At 40.8% G+C, this 21,421-nt stretch overlaps 1 protein-coding gene across 1 annotated transcript; it reads right to left on the bottom strand.

Annotated features, from left to right (window-relative positions):
- Window positions 1-60: 60 nt before the first annotated feature.
- LOC143286074 (FAST kinase domain-containing protein 1, mitochondrial-like) lies at window positions 61-21,158 on the bottom strand. Its single transcript, XM_076593640.1, has 13 exons — window positions 21,110-21,158; window positions 19,100-20,497; window positions 16,528-16,704; window positions 15,666-15,947; window positions 14,706-14,795; window positions 13,905-14,066; window positions 12,295-12,426; window positions 9,111-9,258; window positions 8,065-8,205; window positions 6,601-6,714; window positions 4,468-4,555; window positions 3,019-3,133; window positions 61-1,340 (listed from the first exon to the last, which is right to left on the bottom strand). The coding sequence occupies exons 2-13, from the start codon at window positions 20,321-20,323 to the stop codon at window positions 1,194-1,196; spliced, it is 2,820 nt and encodes a 939-aa protein (XP_076449755.1). The 5' UTR covers window positions 20,324-20,497; window positions 21,110-21,158; the 3' UTR covers window positions 61-1,193.
- Window positions 21,159-21,421: the final 263 nt, after the last annotated feature.

Raw genomic sequence — 21,421 nt, forward strand, 5'->3', positions numbered from 1 at the left:
GGTTGTTTTGTTTGTTCTGTTGCTATTGTTTGTTTGTTGTTGGTTTTTTTGTTGCTTGGTTTGTGTATTTCATCCTCATCTTCTCTTTTTAATGTGTGCAGTCAGAAAACAATATGTATGATTTTCTTTATTAACTTGTGTCACATCTCTCCATGCTGCCTAAGCTTTCAACAACGTCCTGAGGCTTCAGACATGAATCACCAACGGCATATGAGGTCATGTGGGATTCTATTATTACCTAATGCCCTCTTGGGGAAAATACACAGAACAAAAACAACAACAAAACCCTACATTTCTATTGTACAAGGCTTCTTAAAACTTCCAACCCATTTCATATACATCATCATCACTTGGACTGATAAAAGAGTTGTTCATTTCATTCACATCCACAACATTTAATACAGTGACATACACCATAACATGGACAATTATACCTCATAATGAAAAGACACATAGCCACCCCAAATAAATTGGGAATGTTTGAAATGCATCAAAGCTCACAACTTATAATAAAGTTCCATTCCTCCTGCTCAAAACTGCATCTGAATGTCAATGTCTGGACAACTTTTCAAGGCATTCAACTGATGGTACTCTGCAGAATTCATCACCAGTGAGCCCTGGCCAGCAGCGGTGCTAAGTCAACCATGAATGATGAGGAGATAGATTTTTTCAATTTTATTCATAACCACACACCTATTTTCCAGTCAATTGTAATGAAACAAAAACAGTTGTTTTTTGAACAGTCAACATTTAAGACAACACAGGTGTTTCCCAGTCAACCATAATTACATCCAAGGTGTTTTTCAGTTAACACTGAAGACAACACAAATGTTTTCCAGTCAGTGTGTAAGAACACATGTTGTCTTCAGTCAAGCCTAATGACAACACAAGTGTTTCCAATCAACATAATGACATCTCAGGTGGTTTTTTTTAGTCAACGCTAGACAGCTCTGGTGTTTTTCTGTCAATAATTAAGACAACACAGGCGTTTCTGAGTCAGTAATAATGACAACACAGGTCTTTACAAGTTATCTGTTATGACAAGGCAGGTGTTTTTTTTGTTGTTTTTTTTAGTAAGCATTTAAGACAAAACAGGTAAGTTTTTGATTCAGCATGTAAGAAGACAGGTGGGTTTTTTTAGTCAACTGTAATGACAACACAGGTGTTTTTCAGTCACTAGCAATGTCTGTCTGTCAAGAATGTTGCGACGTCATTTCTGAGGCAGATCCAATGAGGTGGCCTTTGTTGCTGCTGTTGTCGTGGAAGATCTTGTTCCGCACAAATTCAACCCTGGCTCCCCACTCTCGAAGCGCCATGGAATTCCAGTCATGCCGGGAAATCTTAAACACATGTATGAATTTTCTTTCAATTACACACACACACACACACACATGCACACACACACAAACACACACACACATACACACACGTGCGTGTGTGCTTGTATGTGAGCTTTTGTGTATATGTGTTCCAATACTTTGGCTATGTAAAAAGCTTGAAATAATGATGACAGTAAGTTGAATTACCACTACCACAACAACAACAACAGGAGTAACAATCATAATAATAAAGATGATAATAACATTACATAATAAAAATTATGACAATAACACCATGACATTGATAATAACACGTGAAAAGTTGGCCTAGTGGTAACACGTCCACCTAGGAACTGAGAGAATCTGTGCACACTGGTTCGAATCCCTGAGTTGCCAATGTTTTCTCCCTCTCCACTAGACCTTGAGTGGTGGTCTGGATAGTAGTCATTCAGATAAGACAATAAACTGAGGTCCCGTATGCAGCAAGCATTTAGTGCATGTAAAAGAACCCACAGCAACCAAAGTGTTGTCCCTGGCAAAATTCTGTAAAAAAAATCCTCTTAGGAAAACAAATAAAATTGTACACAGAAAAAACACTTTAAAATGGGTGGCGCTCTCAGCGTAACAACATGCCCTCCATGGGGAGAGCAGCCCAAATTTCACACAGATAAATCTGTTGTGACAAAAAGAATGATACAATACAATACAATGCAATACAATACAAAAATAACTGTAGTATAGCAGTAATACTAAAGATCATGATGATGATGGTAACAATTCAAATAAAAACAACACCTCAATCACACGGGCTGCAGGCTCAACTCACCCTTCAATATTCATAACAATTACAAGAAGACGGTCACAGAAGCTCCAAACCGTCTATGTGTGTGTGTGTTGATGTGTTTATGTGAATGGGTGTGTGTGTGTTGATGTGTTTATGTGAGAGTTGGATGCTGGAGTGAGGTGGGAGGTGTGTGTGAGTCATAAGTGTCGTTACACTTCTTAATATCAATTTTAGCGAGTTTGTATCTTGATATTTTATCATGTGGGTGAGGTGAAAGAGTTGTGTGAGTCATGATTTTAGTGTGTTTTGTATACTAACATTTTACTAAAGGAGTGACTTGAGAGAGCTGTGTGAGTCGTGAGTGATATTACACTGTTTTTAAATGGAAAGCGAGTTGTATCATTCTAATCATTAATATCATATTCCTGTTTCTTGTTTATAAAAGGTGTATTGTTAAAGGCGCTTTGAGCTGCAGGGTAAGTGCTATTCAAATGTACAGTATCATTAGTATCATTAGTATTATCATTAGTAGTAGTATCATCACTCAAGTGGAGTGATGGCCTTGAGGTAACGCGTCCGCCTAGGAAGCGAGAGAATCCGAGCACGCTGCTTTGAATCACGGCTCAGCTGCCGATATTTTCTCCCCCTCCACTAGGCCTTGAGTGGTGGTCTGGGCGCTAGTCATTCAAGTAAACCGAGGTCCTGTGTGCAGCATGCACTTAGCGCATGTAAAAGAACCCAGGCAACAAAAGGGTTGTTCCTGGAAAAATTCTGAAGGAAAATCCACTAGTATAGCGACGCGCTCTCCTGGGGAGAGCAGCCCGAATTTCACACAGAGAAATCTGTTGTGATAAAAAGAAATACAAATACAAATACAAAATACAAATTAATGACACCAAACACCCACACACCCACCTCCTCCACCCTGTAGCCCAAGATCTCCAGATGGCGCCGGTCTCGCAGATACTGGCCTCGGCGCTGCACACTGTTTGTGCACAGCTGCTGGTTGCTAAGGAGCATCAGTGCCACCCTACACGGATGTGACACCAATCAGAATCAGAATCACTTCATTAAAGTGTGGTTAAGTTTGAGATACATACAGATTACAAGCAAAACAGCAAAACCAACCAGAAAAGCCTACACATTACCAAATCAAAGCAAGCCTGACAGAAACATAATCTTTCCTTCCGTGAGTTTAAACACACCCACATATATACACACCACACACTTCTGCACGTACACATGCACTCAACTTGTTCTATGGCACACACACATGCACAACACAAACCTCCACAGACTCGTGAAGCGGAAGTGTTAATTTACTCCACAGGTTATGTTAACATATCTGATATCAAGATTACCGTAATGTGGGACAGTTTAAATCTGAAACAACCACATAATCTTCAATACTGAATGGCACCATTAAGAAACCATAGTTTCTTTTTTTTTTTTACAATTATCACATGCTGAAACAGCTGATGAATGTTCTTGATGAAAAATGGCATTTTATCTTTATTTTGTGTGTGTAAAGAATAAAAAAAAAGTTAGAAAAAAAATCTACAGTTCACGCAATGCAAATTCACACATGCTTCACCATATTTGTTGGGAGAATAGGTTCATAAGTAATAGAGCATTAACTGAAATATTCAAGACACATTGCTTATGCAGAATTTTGAAAACTTTTGGGCCAAGCACCATTGCAAACACTGGACTCCAGAAAAGAGTTTTTCCAACTTTTTTTTCGTTCTTTACACACACATAATGAAGACAAAAAAAGCCATTTTTCATTTCTTCACACTGCCCCCCCCCCCCCCCCCCACACACACACCCCTCCCCTGCCACCACAAACTTTGAGTGGTGATCTGTGTGCTGGTCTTTCGGATGACATGATACACTGAGATCCGGCGTGCAGCATGCATGTAGCACACATAAGACAAAACTGTTGTCCCTAGCACTTACCAGTGGAAATTTTCACAGTAAAATAAATTCACCTGCAGATAGAAAAAAAAAGAACGTAGGGCTGCACTGTGGAGACATGCTCTCCTTGGGGAAACAGTCTGAATTTAACACGAAATAAACTGTTGTGACAAAACACAAAACAATAAATACAATAAATACTTTCATGATAGAATTGTGGTGACTAAAACTGGAATGAACTGACATTTCTGTAACAATTTCTGTAACTGAAATACCCAGCACACACATAGCCAAACTGTTACAGTTGGATGACACAATGGTGTGAGGAAAACCATCTGGTGGACGCAACGACAGTCAACAGTGGATCTACACTTGAGGAAGAGGATGAGGCAGCAATAACTAACTAAACAATAAATTCCAAAGATAAGAGGAGGAGCTAGAACCAACCTCTGGTAGCCCAATTCCTCTGGCTGGAGTAACTTCACAGCTGCACTGGACACAGGCTGACCTGAGGCATCCAGTACAACCTCAAAGTCTGCAACACATGTCAACTGATGGTCAATTGTGTCTGACTTTTTGTGTATGTATGTGGGGGAGGGGGGGGGGAGAGGGCCTCTTCTCTTTTTTCTTACTTTTTTTTCTTTTTGGTGGGGCCTCCATCCTCCTGTTTTTTCACATATCTTTCCCCTTCTCCTACCTCAGTTTCATATTTACCTTTCATATGCCAACTTTTGCCCACACCCATCTTAACTAATCACTTTCTTACATTTTTTCCCCTATCGTCTGGTGCAGCAATTGCCTCAGTGTGTCTTGATGCAAGCATTTCAAGTGTGTTCAATGACTGTATACATTTGTCTGGATTTTTAATGTTCTAGTGCTCTGCTGTATACATTCTAAACATGTATGGCAATTGTGTCCAGCTTTGATCATCAGAACAGCAGAGAAGGCAACTGCTGTCCTGACTATCTGGGCTAGAATTAGATCATGGTGGAGAGTGTCTTGCCCAAGTTACATCCCCTATAATCTCAGCCAAAGGGCTTTAGGATAACTGGTTCTGGGATTGCCAACTAGCCCCTTTGCTGTTTGGCCCAATTGTAGATTCGTGTCAACATCTGATATGAGCTGAGTGTCAAGCAGTTTCATAACTCCTGGTTAACCCTATGTTATCAGCTGTAGGAAGTATTGATTAAATCACTATGGGGTGGAATATCACTTGTAGTGAATGGAATTGAAATCAATTCAATCAAAATCAAACATGAATGAAGGTATGAGCATATATGAGAGTGGAATATCATTGACAGTGAACTGACCTAAAGTCAATCAAATCAAATCAAACATGAATGAAGGTCTGAGCATACAGGAGAGTGGAACATCACTGACAGTAAATAAACTTAAAATCAATCAAATCAAACATGACAGATCAGAAGGCACACAGGTACCGTACCTATGGGATGGAATACCTTGAAAAATCAATAATCATAATCAAATCAAAATACAAATGAAGGTGAGATGGGTGTCAAGGCTGAATGGCTAGAGCTCTGGAATCTTGCCTCAGTTTCCCACAGTTCAATCCCCAGCGTTTTTACACTTGATGGGGTCAAGGCTGCAAGTTTTTCGATCTCACAAGTCAACATATGTGCAGACCTGCTAGTGCTGGAGCTTCCTTCAAGTGTTTACATACGCAGAAGATAAAATACGCAATAAAGCACCCGTAATTAATGTCAGCGTTCAGAGGGTTATGGAAATAAGAATATGCACAGCATACACACCCCCAAAAAAGGAATATGGCTGCCTACATGGTGGGGGGTAAAGATGATTATACACGTAAAAGCCCACTCCTACATACGAGTAAACAAGGGAGATGGAGACCATGAATGCACAAGAAGAGGGGGACAAATCCCTCCTTCCTTCACATTAATCTACAAAACCATTGGAGCTAAACCTTCTCCATTCTCAACCCCTTCCTCCACAGCCTTAGCAAGGAGGGAGTTGCAGACCATGAACGAAGAAGATTATGAAGAGGCAGCAAAATCCCTCCTTCCTTCACAACAGTCAACAATACCATTTGAGCTGCACCTTCTCCATTCCCCATCCCCCTTCCCCTCTCCCACAGCCCTAGCAAGGAGGAGGACGCAGACCATGAATGCAGAAGAAGCAGCAGAAGTGTGTAAATGGGTCATACAGTACAATATACAACATACACGAGTGCAAATAAAATCCCAGACATGTGTACACATGTGTCCAACACTTAAGTTCACAGCAATTGTCCATCACTCGAAAAGTACACAGATAAAATGAATGAATGTGGGTGGGGTTTTTTTGTCTTATGGTAAATTTTTTCTGGGGCAGGGGACAATGAAGAAAGCCACATGAAGAGCACTAAAAAAAAAAAAAAAAAAAAAAGGGGGGGGGGGGGGGGGGGAAGAAAGAAAAAGAAAACAATGATAATGATGTGCTCTGTGAAACTGCATGCAACTGAGGCCACAAAAGAAAGAGATAAAGAAATTAAAAAAAAAAAAAAAAAAAGAGAGGAAAAAAATGCAGGAGGATGAAGAAGAGGGGTCAGACAAAGGGCAGTACCGATGGGGTGGAAGTAGGGGCTGTAGACACGGCGGGCCACACCCTCCCGTCCTGACAACGCCTCCAGCAGGGCCCCCTCCACCTCCTCTATCATCACCAGGTTCTTCTGGAAGTCTGCAAGTCAAGGCACAATAGCTGAGTGGTTAAAGCACTGGACTTTCAATCTGAGGGTCCCTGATTCAAACCTCGGTATTGGTACCTGGTAGGTAAAGCCAAGGGTGGATTTTTTCCAATCTCCTGGGTCAACATATGTGCAAACCTGCTAGTGCCTGACCCTTTTCGTGTGTATACACACACAGAAGATCAAACAATGCACGTTAAAGATCCTGTAATCCATGTCAGTGTTTTAGTGGGTTATAGAGACATGAACATACCCCACATGCACACACCCGAAAATGGAGTATGGCTGCCTACATGGCGGGGTAAATAAACAAAATGGTCATACATGTAAAAAGTGTGCATCTGTGCATGCCTGAAATCTGACTGAATGACACAGGAAACAAATGATGAGAGCCCAATGGCAGCTGTCAGTCGGCTCTACTCAAGTAGGCAGCCTGTTGTGCAAATGACCACAAGTTTGTAATGAGCCCAGAGCTTGGTCTCTGACCGAGGATAGGTGAAATATAAGTATCCATATCAAATATCAAGGATTGCACAGTCAGTTCACTGAGGAGCCAATGCAACTATTTTATGTGTGTGTGTGTTTTGGGGGAGGGGGGGGGTGTACCAGTGGATGTGTGTGTGGGTGGGTGGGTTTACAGGTGTGTATGTATATGTGAATGGGATGAGTGTGTGTATGTGTGTGTGTGTGTGTGTTTGTGATGTGTGTCTGTGTGTGTCAGTATGTGTGCATGGATGGGTGTATCATGCATAAATTTTCCTACTTCATAATACACTGAACTTAACAAAAAAAAAATTTTTAACATAGAAAATGAGGTAATGGGTGGGATGGATAAATCAACTGAAGAAATAACAAACCAACAGACCAAAAGAGGACAAAAGACAGGACCGAAAGACAGATTAAACAGAATGAAACAGACAGAAAGACAGATAAAAACAAAGAAAACAGTAATAATCCACTAAATGATTTGAATCACCATCATGTAACTGGAATTGAATGAATCATTCCATTTCTTTCCCTGAAATGACCCAGCAAAAAGACAAAGAAAAGAGAGCAACGATCCATGGAATTTAATTCACCATCAATGCATCATGTAATCGGAATTCAACCAATTCTTCATGTCACTGGAATCCAATGGATTATTCTTGCAACTGGAAATCAATGGATTTTTCATATACTTGGACTGTGTAATTGGAACCCAATAGATTACTCACATAACTGGAACAAAATGGATAATTCCATTGATTTCCTTCCATTGAAAGCATTATTATTTATGTACTTCACCGTAAAAATATACATGTAAAACAGCAATCTAAAAACGGAAAAAGAAAAGAGGGGTTCACCTCTGGCAGCAGATGTCTTGACCATCTCCTGGCAGTAATGCTGGTGGAACCAGGGAACGTCCAGATGGGGGCACTCCAGAATCACACTGCGGTTCAACTGCATCATCAAGTTCCGCACCAAATTCCTGCCCGCTTCCTCCTCTGTTTCGTCGCCAGCATTTACGCAAGGTTAGAAAAAAAAACACCCAAAAAACATGTATTATATTGTTTATCAAGTTGAGAAAAAAAAACCTGTTGATCTTTCCTTTTATTTCATTTTATCTTATTCTATTTTTAACATGATGGAAGAAAGTATGAAAAATCTTGTCTGGGTGGTTGGCAGATGACAATAATAAAGATGATGATGACAATGATGATGATGATGATACTACTACTACTAATAATAACAATTATGCTACTACTACTACAACTACAATATGATTTTGTTTATCAAGTTGAGAAAAAAAACTGCTGATCTTTCCTTTATTTTATTTTATTTCATTCTATTTTTAACAGGATGGAAGAAAGTATTAAAAATCTTGTATGGGTGGTTGGCAGATGACAATAATAAAGATGATGATGATGATAATATTAATAATAATGACAATAATTATAATAACAATTATGATACTACTACTACTATGATTATTTTTATTATTGTTATAATCTTCTTCTTTTTCTTCTTCTTCTTCATTCGTCGGCTACAACACAAGTTCACTCATATGTACACGAGTGGGCTTTTACATGTATGACTGTTTTTACCCCGCCATGTAGGCAGCCATACTTCGTTTTCAGGGGTATTGTTATAATAAAAATGATGGTGATGATGATGATGATAATAACAGCAATATTAATACTGATGACAATGATAATAATGATATTCACAATGATAACAATGATACTGATAATACTAGATCAATCATTCTCACAGAGCTCTATTCTCCTGCTGAGTGCTGGACTCAGCGTTATCTAACCATTGTGTGTATCAATCAGCTCACATGGACACTACTATGTCCTTCTGTTTATCACGCAGAGCTAACAACGATGATCACCACAAGTCTGCCCACCTTCTATACTACTGTCCACTTTCTCCAGGTAGTCAAAGGTGAAAATCTGACCCAGAATCTGATATGGGAAGATGCCCATTACACTGAGGTTGTGGGCCAAGCTGATCTGGCTGAGGTAGTCCTTTGTGCTCATCACTTCTTTTAACACCTGTGACAAACAGCATCAGGTAAACAGGCCGTACCAACATCCGTCACTTCTAACACCTGTGACAAACAGCATCAGGTAAACAGGCCGTACCAACATCCATCACTTCTAACACCTGTGACAAACAGCATCAGGTAAACAGGTATTACAAGCATGTCACTTCTAACACCTGTGACAAACAGCATCAGGTAAACAGGCTGTACCAACATCCGTCACTTCTAACACCTGTGACAAACAGCATCAGGTAAACAGGCCGTACCAACATCCGTCACTTCTAACACCTGTGACAAACAGCATCAGGTAAACAGGCTATACCAACATCCATCACTTCTAACACCTGTGACAAACAGCATCAGGTAAACAGGCCGTACCAACATCCGTCACTTATAACACCTGTGACAAACTGCATCAGATAAACAGGCCGTACCAACATCCGTCACTTCTAACACCTGTGACAAACAGCATCAGGTAAACAGGCCGTACCAACATCCGTCACTTCTAACACCTGTGACAAACAGCATCAGGTAAACAGGCCGTACCAACATCCGTCACTTCTAACACCTGTGACAAACAGCATCAGGTAAACAGGCCGTACCAACATCCGTCACTTCTAACACCTGTGACAAACAGCATCAGGTAAACAGGTATTACAAGCATGTCACTTCTAACACCTGTGACAAACTGCATCAGGTAAATAGGCCGTACCAACATCCATCACTTCTAACACCTGTGACAAACAGCATCAGGTAAACAGGTATTACAAGCATGTCACTTCTAACACCTGTGACAAACTGCATCAGGTAAACAGGCTGTACCAACATCCGTCACTTCTAACACCTGTGACAAACAGCATCAGGTAAACAGGTATTACAAGCATGTCACTTCTAACACCTGTGACAAACAGCATCAGGTAAACAGGCCGTACCAACATTCGTCACTTATAACACCTGTGACAAACTGCATCAGGTACACAGGCCGTACCAACATCCGTCACTTCTAACACCTGTGACAAACAGCATCAGGTAAACAGGCCGTACCAACATCCGTCACTTCTAACACCTGTGACAAACAGCATCAGGTAAACAGGCCGTACCAACATCCGTCACTTCTAACACCTGTGACAAACAGCATCAGGTAAACAGGCCGTACCAACATCCGTCACTTCTAACACCTGTGACAAACAGCATCAGGTAAACAGGTATTACAAGCATGTCACTTCTAACACCTGTGACAAACAGCATCAGGTAAACAGGTATTACAAGCATGTCACTTCTAACACCTGTGACAAACTGCATCAGGTAAACAGGCCGTACCAACATCCGTCACTTCTAACACCTGTGACAAACAGCATCAGGTAAACAGGTATTACAAGCATGTCACTTCTAACACCTGTGACAAACTGCATCAGGTAAACAGGCTGTACCAACATCCGTCACTTCTAACACCTGTGACAAACAGCATCAGGTAAACAGGTATTACAAGCATGTCACTTCTAACACCTGTGACAAACAGCATCAGGTAAACAGGCCGTACCAACATCCGTCACTTCTAACACCTGTGACAAACAGCATCAGGTAAACAGGCCGTACCAACATCCATCACTTCTAACACATGTGACAAACAGCATCAGGTAAACAGGTATTACAAGCATGTCACTTCTAATACCTGTGACAAACAGCATCAGGTAAACAGGTATTACAAGCATGTCACTTCTAACACCTGTGACAAACTGCATCAGGTAAACAGGCTGTACCAACATCCGTCACTTCTAACACCTGTGACAAACAGCATCAGGTAAACAGGTATTACAAGCATGTCATTTCTAACACCCGTGACAAACTGCATCAGGTAAACAGGCTGTACCAACATCCGTCACTTCTAACACCTGTGACAAACAGCATCAGGTAAACAGGTATTACAAGCATGTCACTTCTAACACCTGTGACAAACAGCATCAGGTAAACAGGCCGTACCAACATCCGTCACTTCTAACACCTGTGACAAACAGCATCAGGTAAACAGGTATTACAAGCATGTCACTTCTAACACCTGTGACAAACAGCACAAGGTAAACAGGCAGTACCAACATTGATCATTTCTAACACGTGTGACATGAATCACCAGGTAAACAGGTGGTATCAACATCCATCACTTCTAACACCTGTGACAAACAGCACCAGGTGAACAGGCAGTACCAAAATCCATCATTTCTAACACGTGTGATATAAAACACCAGGTAAACAGGTGGTATCAACATCCATCACAAGAACACAGTGAACAATCAGCAAAGAAGACGATGATGATGATGATGACGGTAATAAAGAAAATAATGATCATAAAAAGAAAAAAAACCCATAAAAACAACAATTATGAAACACATACAAATGATGCATGTCTATAAAGCTAATTACAGTTCAGTGTGATGAATGCAACCGAATATAAGAAACACAATGGATGTAATAATGACAGACATCAATTCGCATAAATTGTGCACACACACTTTTCTTTTAAACTATCTTACATAAATTTCACAAACACACACACACACACATACAGAGAGATATATACACTAACACAATGCACACATACACACGTGCGCGCGCACACACACACACACACATGCACACGTCTGAAGTGGTCTCATGCCATACAAGAAAACGCACAAAATCAAGTGCATGATTAAACACATTTACACACACCTATAGTGAAGGCATATACTTTAACAGAAAGAACAGAAAATTGTGATTCAAACAAGTGATCCTCTTTATGGTGTCTTCTTTTTTTCTTCTTCTTCTTCTTCTTCTTTTTTTTATTTTTAAATAAAGCAGAAACATATTTTGGGATGCAGAACCATTCTTCAATTTTTCACGCAGTTTAGATGAACTTTTTTGATTTCTCACTCTGGTATGTGGAAATAAAACAACACAAGACAAAAACACTGACAATGAAAAAAACCCACGACCAACAATTAAACACAGAGCTGGTCAAGTACGCCACTAACCTGTATCTGGGAGGTAAAGTAATACCATCAACCCATACCTGAGTTGTAAAGTTGGAGAAGTCCTCAAAGTGTTTGGGCCGGTAGCCAGCGTTGGCAAGAATAGTTACAAGGTCAAGGACAGCAGTGCAATTCAGCTGAGAGTAGTTGTCCATGGTGAAGGCTATCAAATCCTTTAGGGCAAGGAAGGAAGGAAGGAAGTGTTTAGTGTCCCATCACACACACTGGCGGTTGTATCAAAGTATTAATTTTCCAATTCAAATGTCATCCTTTATCGATATCTGGTGAAAGTTTCAAATTTCAAAACATGATGTAATCCTTTGTGAAAACACAGTGAAAAGGACTGTCATCTTCTGTCACTTATCAAAATCATTTGTCTCATTATAGATTTGTGTATCTCTTTTTTTTCTGTAACGGCACATGCCCTTGACTTCAAACATGCATGTAATTACAGTGACATCATGGATACTGAACATCAAACTAACAGGAAGAACTTTTTGTCTGTTGAACAAATAAAATGTCTGATTTTCCTCAGCAAAAAAACAACAAACAAAAACCTAGTAGAACATCAATGTTAATGAAGGCCCTGAGCATTTGACAGGGGGGGGTTGTTTCACCAACAAAGAGCAAAATAACTGCAACTTATCTCAGACAAAAGGACACAACTTCAAGTTCAACCCATTGCAGCTTCGTGTTCAATCAGCTTTTATACAGGTAAATAGGAGGTATGGAAAAATATCTCCAAGTCCCTATAAAAAATACTCTTCTGCTGACATGTGCAAATTTCAAGAAGAAATGCGTAAACTCAAATAGCATCTACTGAAGTCTGGACAATTTGTTTTGTTCTCAATCATACTCTTAGAACAGACAAATGAAACTAAACGGCACAATGATCTTGACATGACTGATATGATTCTATCAGTGGAAATCATTATGAGGCTGAGAGAGAAGAAATAATATCAAACAAACACGAACAATGACTGTTGCTCTTCGAAAGGGAAAAGCAGACAACTCTGTGTTGCCAGAATAGTCACTGCTGCTTGGTACTTCAGATCAGCTTGCTTACAGGTAAATAAATCATACAGAAATTTTCTTCTTTTTCTTTATCTGCGTTTATCATTAAATTTCATGGTCTGTAACTCCCATATTCTCTTGTATGAATGAGTGGGCTTTTATGCGCATGACCATTTTTACCCCACCAAGTAGACAGCCATAATCCATTTTCAAAGGTGTGCATACTGAGTACATTCTTACTTCCATAACCCACCAAATGAAAACATAGAATTTGGGATATTTAGCATCTGTATTTTATCTCCTGCAAACATATACGCATAGAGTGGTTTGGGCACTTGCAGGTCTGCACATCAGTTGACCCAGGAGATCAGAAAAATCTCCACCCTTAACCCAAATGGGGTTTGAATAAAGATTCCTACAACTGAAAGTCTAATGCTCTAACCACTCGGCTAACATGCCTGTTGTAGAGAAAAATGAATAGACACTTCGCTGCAGAGCAAATCTTCAAAGAACATTCACAGAGCAAAGCCCTGTAAAGCAAAACTTTCACATTCAGCCATAGAAGCATTTCCTTTTTTGAAAATAGATTTATTAACTGGAAGACAGCGGAGATCACAGACTGTGTACATCCACTGACCTCAAACACCTGGGGGTGGTAGTAGGGGTGGGGCATGCGCCGGAAGACAAACAGAGTCCTGTGGTAGTCGGGGCGACTCATGGAGGGGGTGAGGGAAGGGTAGTGGTCCATGATGTGGTCTAGCAGTGCAAAGTCTCTGTTCCGGGACTTGATGTGTAAAGCCTGAAACATAAAACATTCTTTGAGTGAGTCAGATTCTGAATGAGTTGCATGTAACACCTGCCACATAGAACATGTCTCTGAATGATTCAGTTTTTGAACAGATCATGTGTATACCTTGAAATGTGAAACATGTATATATAAATAAAGAAGAGTTATAAGCATACTCTTAACAATAAGTTAGTCATGGGTAAAACTTGTAATATAAACCATGTTTATGAATAAAAAAAAAGATATTTTTTTGCAAACCATGGAATATGAAGTGTGTCACTTTTTAACATTAGGCAAGTAATGTGTTAACTCTGCAATGTGAACCATGTTTATGTCTCTTAATACTAAGAGAGTCATGTCTAAATGATGAAAAAATTAAACCATGTCTCTAAATAACAAGTGTAAATTGTGCAAAATAAATCATTTCTCCTATCAACATGTCAGTCATGAGTAAACCTTGCAACATAAATTATGTCTGGTCAGCTTACTTTCTGCATGAAAATACCATGATTACACTACACATAAACCTAGCAACAAAAACCTTGCATCTGAACGAGTTATCAGCAAACACTGCAATATGAACTTCGCCACATAACAATGTGCAAATTATGTGTAAAACCTAAACCGTCTCCCCTTCCTCTTCCAACTGACCTTGACAAGGTCAGCCAGCTGACCAGCACGAGTGGCGCTGTAGATCTGACGTCCAATGTTCTGCTGGATACACAACCTTAGCTCCAGCATCTGCAGGCAATTCAGTACAGTTCATCTTGTTTACTGCCTAGTTGAGTGCATAGGCCCTCTCTGGGCTTATATCTATGGGCAGTTAGTGATAACAACATATCACCTATAAAAATGATCATACTCATACTTATATGCATATCTATACAGCAAGCTGCATTTCCAGTTTATCTAAGCCCTGTAAACTCTTGATTGCAAAAGCGAGCATTAAACAGTCTCTTCTTCCCACTTAACTGTGTGAAAAGTCATTGATTATAATCTAGAACCACAGCAGTGAAAGTGTGTTCTCATATCCATGCATTAACACACACACACACACACACTCTCTCTCTCTCTTCCTTCTTTGTCTCTCTCCAGTGTGATGGTATTGCTACTGAATTAGTGCAGAAATCAAGGCAGCAACGAGACGGGCAGTTAAAGCACAGGACTTTCAATCGAAGGATCCTGGGTTCCATTCCTGGTCACAACACCTGCTTGGTTGAGGCAGAAGATTTTTACAAGGTCAGTAGATGTCAGACCTGCCAGTGCCTAAACCCCTTTCACGTATATGAAGAATCAAATGTGCACATTAAAGATTACATAATCTAAATCAGTGCCCAGTAGGTTATGGAAACAAAAACATACCCGGCATGAACACCCTGGAAAACAGAGTGTGGTTTCTACACTGCAGGGTAAAAGCAGTCATGCACATATAAGCCCACTCATCAGACACAAGTGAATGTGGGAGTTCCAGTCCACAATGCAGAAGAAGTAGAAGAGGCAGCAAAATCCCCCCCATACCCCCTTTCAAAATGGTCAACAATACCATTCAAACCATGCTTTCTCCCTCCCTCCCTCCCTCCACCCACCCATTCCCCCAACAGCCTTGCTGACCTGGTTGTGCAGCGACCTTGACCTTGGGCTGCCAATCTTGTCCAGGCTTTGGAGGACCATGAGCATCAGCGACAGGTTGCATCGTGGGATGGCGTACAGCAGTGACTCCATCAGGACTGCAGGCACGATAGTTCGCACGCTGGGCAGCAAAAACTGAGCCACCACCACCACCAAGGTTGGGTCGTAGCCATGGTGACTGGTCAGGTTCTTCAGCAGGAAGCTGCATAGCTTCTGGTTGAAGCGCTGGTTACAGTCGCGCCTCTCACGCAGCAGGCGCAAAATCTGGACATTAAATCAAATTGCACTGCTTATACTGCTATAACCCAGCCAACTGCAAAACACAGGGCCGAATACCTGTCAGTACTTAAAAACTAGTTGAATACAACACAAAATAATGTTACAAGGTTGACTAAAACAATGTTGCTGACCAATTTACTGGAAAATCTTGAAAGGTGGGTGGGGGTGTTATACAAAGTGGATTTGTTGTTGTTGTTGTTGTTGTTTTTTAAGTCTTCCCTTTTTTCTTCTTTATTTTGCACCAAAAACACACACAAAAATTGAGATGATGACAGCTTTTGATGATTATAATGATAAGATATGATGATGATGATAAGAAGAAGAAGAAGAAGAAGAACCTGAATATAACTCGTAGGAGAAGAAGAAGAAGAATCTACTCTCAATTCTTATTTTAATTTTGAGAAGTGCGCGCATGCACGCACACACACACACACACACACACACAGAACTTAATTTAATTCCTTTTGCTTATTGAGAACAAATTAACGCCATTGCAAACAAGATTCATTGCACCCTGTGCCATTCATACAAGCAAAACGACCACAGTCTTCATACAGGACCATACCTTCACAAGTCGAGTAATATACTGGGAGATGTTGTGAATGTTCTGCATGACTTTGGACTGGAAGACGGAGATGAGGTCAGGGTCATAAAGGTCAAGGTCAAGAATGTTGTCAGCGATGTTGGACAAGGTCAAAACATCAGCATCATCAAGATGATCCATCAGAAGCTGGCTCGCCTCCTGCAACACAGTAACTGCTTAAACAACTTAAACAGAACAGACGATGACGCAACAGCCAAGTGGTTAATGCATTGGACTTTCAATCTAAGGGCCCTGGGTTTGAATCCCATTAACTGTACCTGGTGGATTAAGGGTGGAGATTCTTCCAATCTCACAGGTCAACAGATCTGCAGTGCCTGCAAGTGCCTTAATTGTATTCATCTCTATATATCATGTGGAAGATCAAATACACAGCCTGTAATCCATGTCAGCATTCAGTGGAAACATCAATATACACCCAGCATGGGCATCCCCAAAAATCAAGTATGGCTGCCTGTATGGTGAGGTAAAAATGACCATAGTCCATACTCAAAAAAGCAACAAGAGTGAATGTGGGAGTTGCTAGCCAATGGACACAGAAGAAGAAAACAAAACAGACTGGCTGGTCCCCAGAGACTTAGATTCTACAACCAACCCCTCAACCTTGCCCACGTTCCATTATCATCTCTAGTTTTAAACATGTAAGTTTACATAATCATAAAACCTCAATGGACACAAATGTACTGGATAACGACTAAATATTCAAAATCATTCTTGTGAGACTTCTCTTCACCACAAAAAGGTACATGAAAAAAAAACAAAAAACGTTTGACCTGAAACATTGTAGTTTTACTTCTTTTAATTTCACACATCATCAGATTCACTGCACTCTTTTGATACTGTCTTTCAATAAACTAAACAAACAACAAAGAAAAAAAAGTTTCCAGTAAAAATTTAGAATAAATCACACACACCCACCCATGCACTTTGCACAGCAAGCACACATGTTAATTGTGCACACAGATACAGACAGACAAAATCACACACACTGAAAATTGTGTAGAGAAATGACAATTAAAGACTATCATACTGCTCAATACTCATCTGCTTGCTATTGTATATTTAGGAAACCTTTCTTACGAAACACTATCAATGACCAGCACAGGTAAGATTCCATCGGTCAAGTAATTCCCTCATATTTAGATCAAACAATTGCAGTTCTATTGATTTAGAACTGACCTATGACCCAAATCATCTCAATGACAACAAAATATGGAAAGAACTGTGCAATCTCTGAATGGATAATACTGGACTATCTGGCTTAAGATCCTAAGTACCATGCAGCCATTGGTGTCTCAACATCTCATGGGTTAAGGGTTGAGATTTTTCTGATCTCCCAGGTCAACACAAGTGCAGACATGCTAGTTCCTTAATTCTCACTGCGTGTATACACACATATTTGTATTTGTATTTCTTTTTATCACAACAGATTTCTCTGTGTGAAATTCGGGCTGCTCTCCCCAGGGAGAGCGCATCGCTACACTACAGCGCCACCCATATTTTTTGTATTTTTTCCTGCGTGCAGTTTTATTTGTTTTTCCTATCGAAGTGGATTTTTCTGCAGAATTTTGCCAGGAACACCCCTTTTGTTGCTGTGGGTTCTTTTACATGCGCTAAGTGCATGCTGGAGGAAGGTGGCAGAATGGTTAAGACGCTCAGCTGCCAATACAGAGAGTCCGTGAGGGTGTGGGTTCGAATCCCGCTCTCGCCCTTTCTCCTAAGTTTGACTGGAAAATCAAACTGAGCGTCTAGTCTTTCGGATGAGACGATAAACCGAGGTCCCGTGTGCAGCACGCACTTGGCGCACTGAAAAAGAACCCATGGCAACGAGAGTGTTGTCCTCTGGCGAAATTACGTAAAATGAAATCCACTTTCATAGGTACACAAATATGTAAGCATGCACTCAAGGCCTGACTAAGCGCGTTGGGTTATGCTGCTGGTCAGGCATCTGCTCAACAGATGTGGTGTAGCGTGTATGGATTTGTCCGAACGCAGTGACGCCTCCTTGAGAAAGTGAAACTGAAACTGAAACTGAAGCATGCTGCACACGGGACCTCGGTTTATCGTCTCATCCGAATGACTAGCGTCCAGACCACCACTCAAGGTCTAGTGGAGGGGGAGAAAATATCGGCAGCTGAGCCATGATTCGAACCAGCGTGCTCAGATTCTCTCGGTTCCTAGGCAGACGCGTTACCTAGCTCCATTTGTGTGCTACGTTCAGATAAAATATGCTGGTTAAAGAGCACATAATCCACATAATCAGTGCTCGGTGAGTAATGGTATCAAGAACATACCCAACATGCACACTCCTGAAAATGGAGCAGGGCTGCCTATGGGGCTGGATTCAAATGATCATACACATAAAACCCTACTCTTTGACAGATTTTTATAAATGTGTGAACATGGAAGTTGTGTCCCACAAATGCAGAATTAGAAAGAAAACAAAATAATGAAAGTAATATTTGATGACTGGGTCATCCTGCTAATGCCTCAAAAAGTACCACATCAAAAACTATCATTAAAATCAAATACTTGCCTCCTTCATTGATGCATCAGTAGTCTTTGAGAAGGCAAACAAGAGGTTGGTGACGTCACGGATATGGAGATCTTTTGATCTCAACAGCTCTAAGCTTCGAGCCTGAACTTTCTGCACAATCTCCCCTGAGAAGCAGCCCAGGTTTTTTGCATTGTGACAGATCTCAGCAATGTGGTAGCTCTGGAGATGACTGCAGTCATCCAAATTCTCCAGGGATGCCTTCCCAACTGACCTGATCTTTGCCAGAGTTTCACTGCTCACTCTGAACTTCATTTTTCGGGCATAACGAAAAATGCACCCAACAGTGAATGCATCGATATGAGGACTTTGCTGATGCAGCTTTGCTAGCACTGCATGAGCCATTTTCTCTAACAAGTCTTGACTCATGTACACAGCCAAGATAGGATTGGACACACACACATCTCGGACTTCAAATTCCACCTCTTTGATATCCCTGCTCAGAAGCTCGTCTAGCCGGGACAGAATTTTCTCTGCCAGATGGAAGTCTCTTCCACCCAAAGTTTGCAGGATGTGAGTTAGATCTCTGAGTTGATGGACACTCAAATCGGGAGCAGCATCATGGCACCTGGCCAATAGTTTGTGCACAACTGGTTCAGTTCTGTCCACACCACTATAGAGCAAAGACAACAAAACTGATGGACAATCATGACCAGGTATGAGGTCACTTAGCTGCTCGATCTGTTGACAGATGCTGTGAAAATGTTCTTGGTCATACAAAGGCTTCCTGAGCAGGTCCTCGATTTTACCATTCATCAAAATTTGCATGAAAGCAATGACGTGATTGTCATTGTGTAACCACGGCAAGCTGTGAAGGTTAGAGTAGACAGCGGAGCGCAGAGCAGTGGTAAACTGTGTGACACACTCAGGATGAAAGCTGTTTCTATCTAGCAATGTATGGTACCGTTCCAATACATCTGCCACACTCTCAGAATGCTCAGACTGGGTGCACTTTGCCTTGCCTGTACTCCATTGATGACTATTTACAAACTGAATCACACCGGTCCTTGCACCAAAGTGAAGTCTCAAGTATCGCCATTGACAAAATGTGAGGCCTGGATGTCCTCTGGACACAAGGCTCCTCCTCACTAAGGTGGAATACAGGGTCTGACCTACATGTCTACTGCTAGAGCCAAGGTGGCCATAAGATAAGACGCTGGTTAGAGTCACATGCTGCCTGAACAAATACCGAAGGTTCATACTCATGATGATGACAAAGACAAATCAATGTGGGATCAGTAAGAAGAAAAGCTAGTCCCTCTACTTGCTATCTGTTTGACCATCATTGCCACATTTCATGTCTTTGTGGTTTGTTTCATCTTTAATAAAGTATTTCTCTTCCAGAAGTTGAGTCCAGTATTGTCTCTTCACTTCAGGAACCTGCACGGCAGATGGAAATGAAAAAAATTATTATCTGTGCCAAAGTAAACATGAGAGGCTGAAAGAAGATACTGAAAAAGGAAAGGAGGTGAAGAAAAAGATGATGATAATCACAATGCAACAATAACTGAATATGTTCATTATCTATGAAAGTTCATGTTTGCTTTTCATTGCATTCAACTTATACATGAGTATTGCAGTCTGCAGCACATGCACACTCACACATGCTTGCAAGAAGAACTGACCAAATTTTACACACATCTAGATGGAACTGCTGGAACTATGCAAAACTACTATTCATTGAGTGATGTACGTATTTCTGCTGAGAAGACTAAAGATATATCGTATACACATGTACATTCTAATCATGTGTGTCACAATAAACATAACTAAGACTAGTGTAAGAGTGAGAGTGTGTGTGTGGGAGAGAGAGAGAGAGAGAGAGAGAGAGAGAGAGGCTGTTCGTTTAATGTGCTTTAAAGACAAACACAAAGAATCGATTTGACTTTGCCTCATTGTTTATAAAAACAATCACGAACGCGCGCGCTCACACACACACACACACACACACACACACACACACACACACGTGCCCCTGCCATGCTCTCTAACCTTGGTGCTGATCCACGAAACGTGCCCTCCAAGGGACTTCACTTTCAACACAAACTGGAATTGGCTATATCCAACGAAGATGCCACATTTCTTGTGTGCACTTTGATACTGTCGATGAACATGACACGATTAAATATGAAACGTAATGCACCCAACGTGATTCAGTGAAACGGAGAGAGAAGAAAGAATTTAGCCTGTCAATGCACATTTTTATGTGTGAATGCCAATATCCCTAGTACTTCTGGTTTGTTTGTTTTTCTGTGTGTGAAGGGTTTGTGTGTGCATAATTATTGGCGGCGACCATCACATGTT

Source organism: Babylonia areolata, chromosome 9 (assembly GCF_041734735.1).
Source record: "Babylonia areolata isolate BAREFJ2019XMU chromosome 9, ASM4173473v1, whole genome shotgun sequence".
NCBI classification, from domain to species: domain Eukaryota; kingdom Metazoa; phylum Mollusca; class Gastropoda; order Neogastropoda; family Buccinidae; genus Babylonia; species Babylonia areolata.

What these genes read in the sequence shown, in the direction of transcription:
- LOC143286074 (XM_076593640.1), bottom strand. Translation starts at nt 20,323, where the DNA reads ATGAGTATGAACCTTCGGTATTTGTTCAGGCAGCATGTGACTCTAACC. An exon ending in ATATTACTCGACTTGTGAAG is followed by an intron (nt 15,948 to 16,527) that starts GTATGGTCCTGT and finishes TTTAATGTCCAG; the next exon opens with ATTTTGCGCCTGCTGCGTGA. An exon ending in TGGGCTACAGGGTGGAGGAG is followed by an intron (nt 1,341 to 3,018) that starts GTGGGTGTGTGG and finishes CATGTGTTTAAG; the next exon opens with ATTTCCCGGCATGACTGGAA.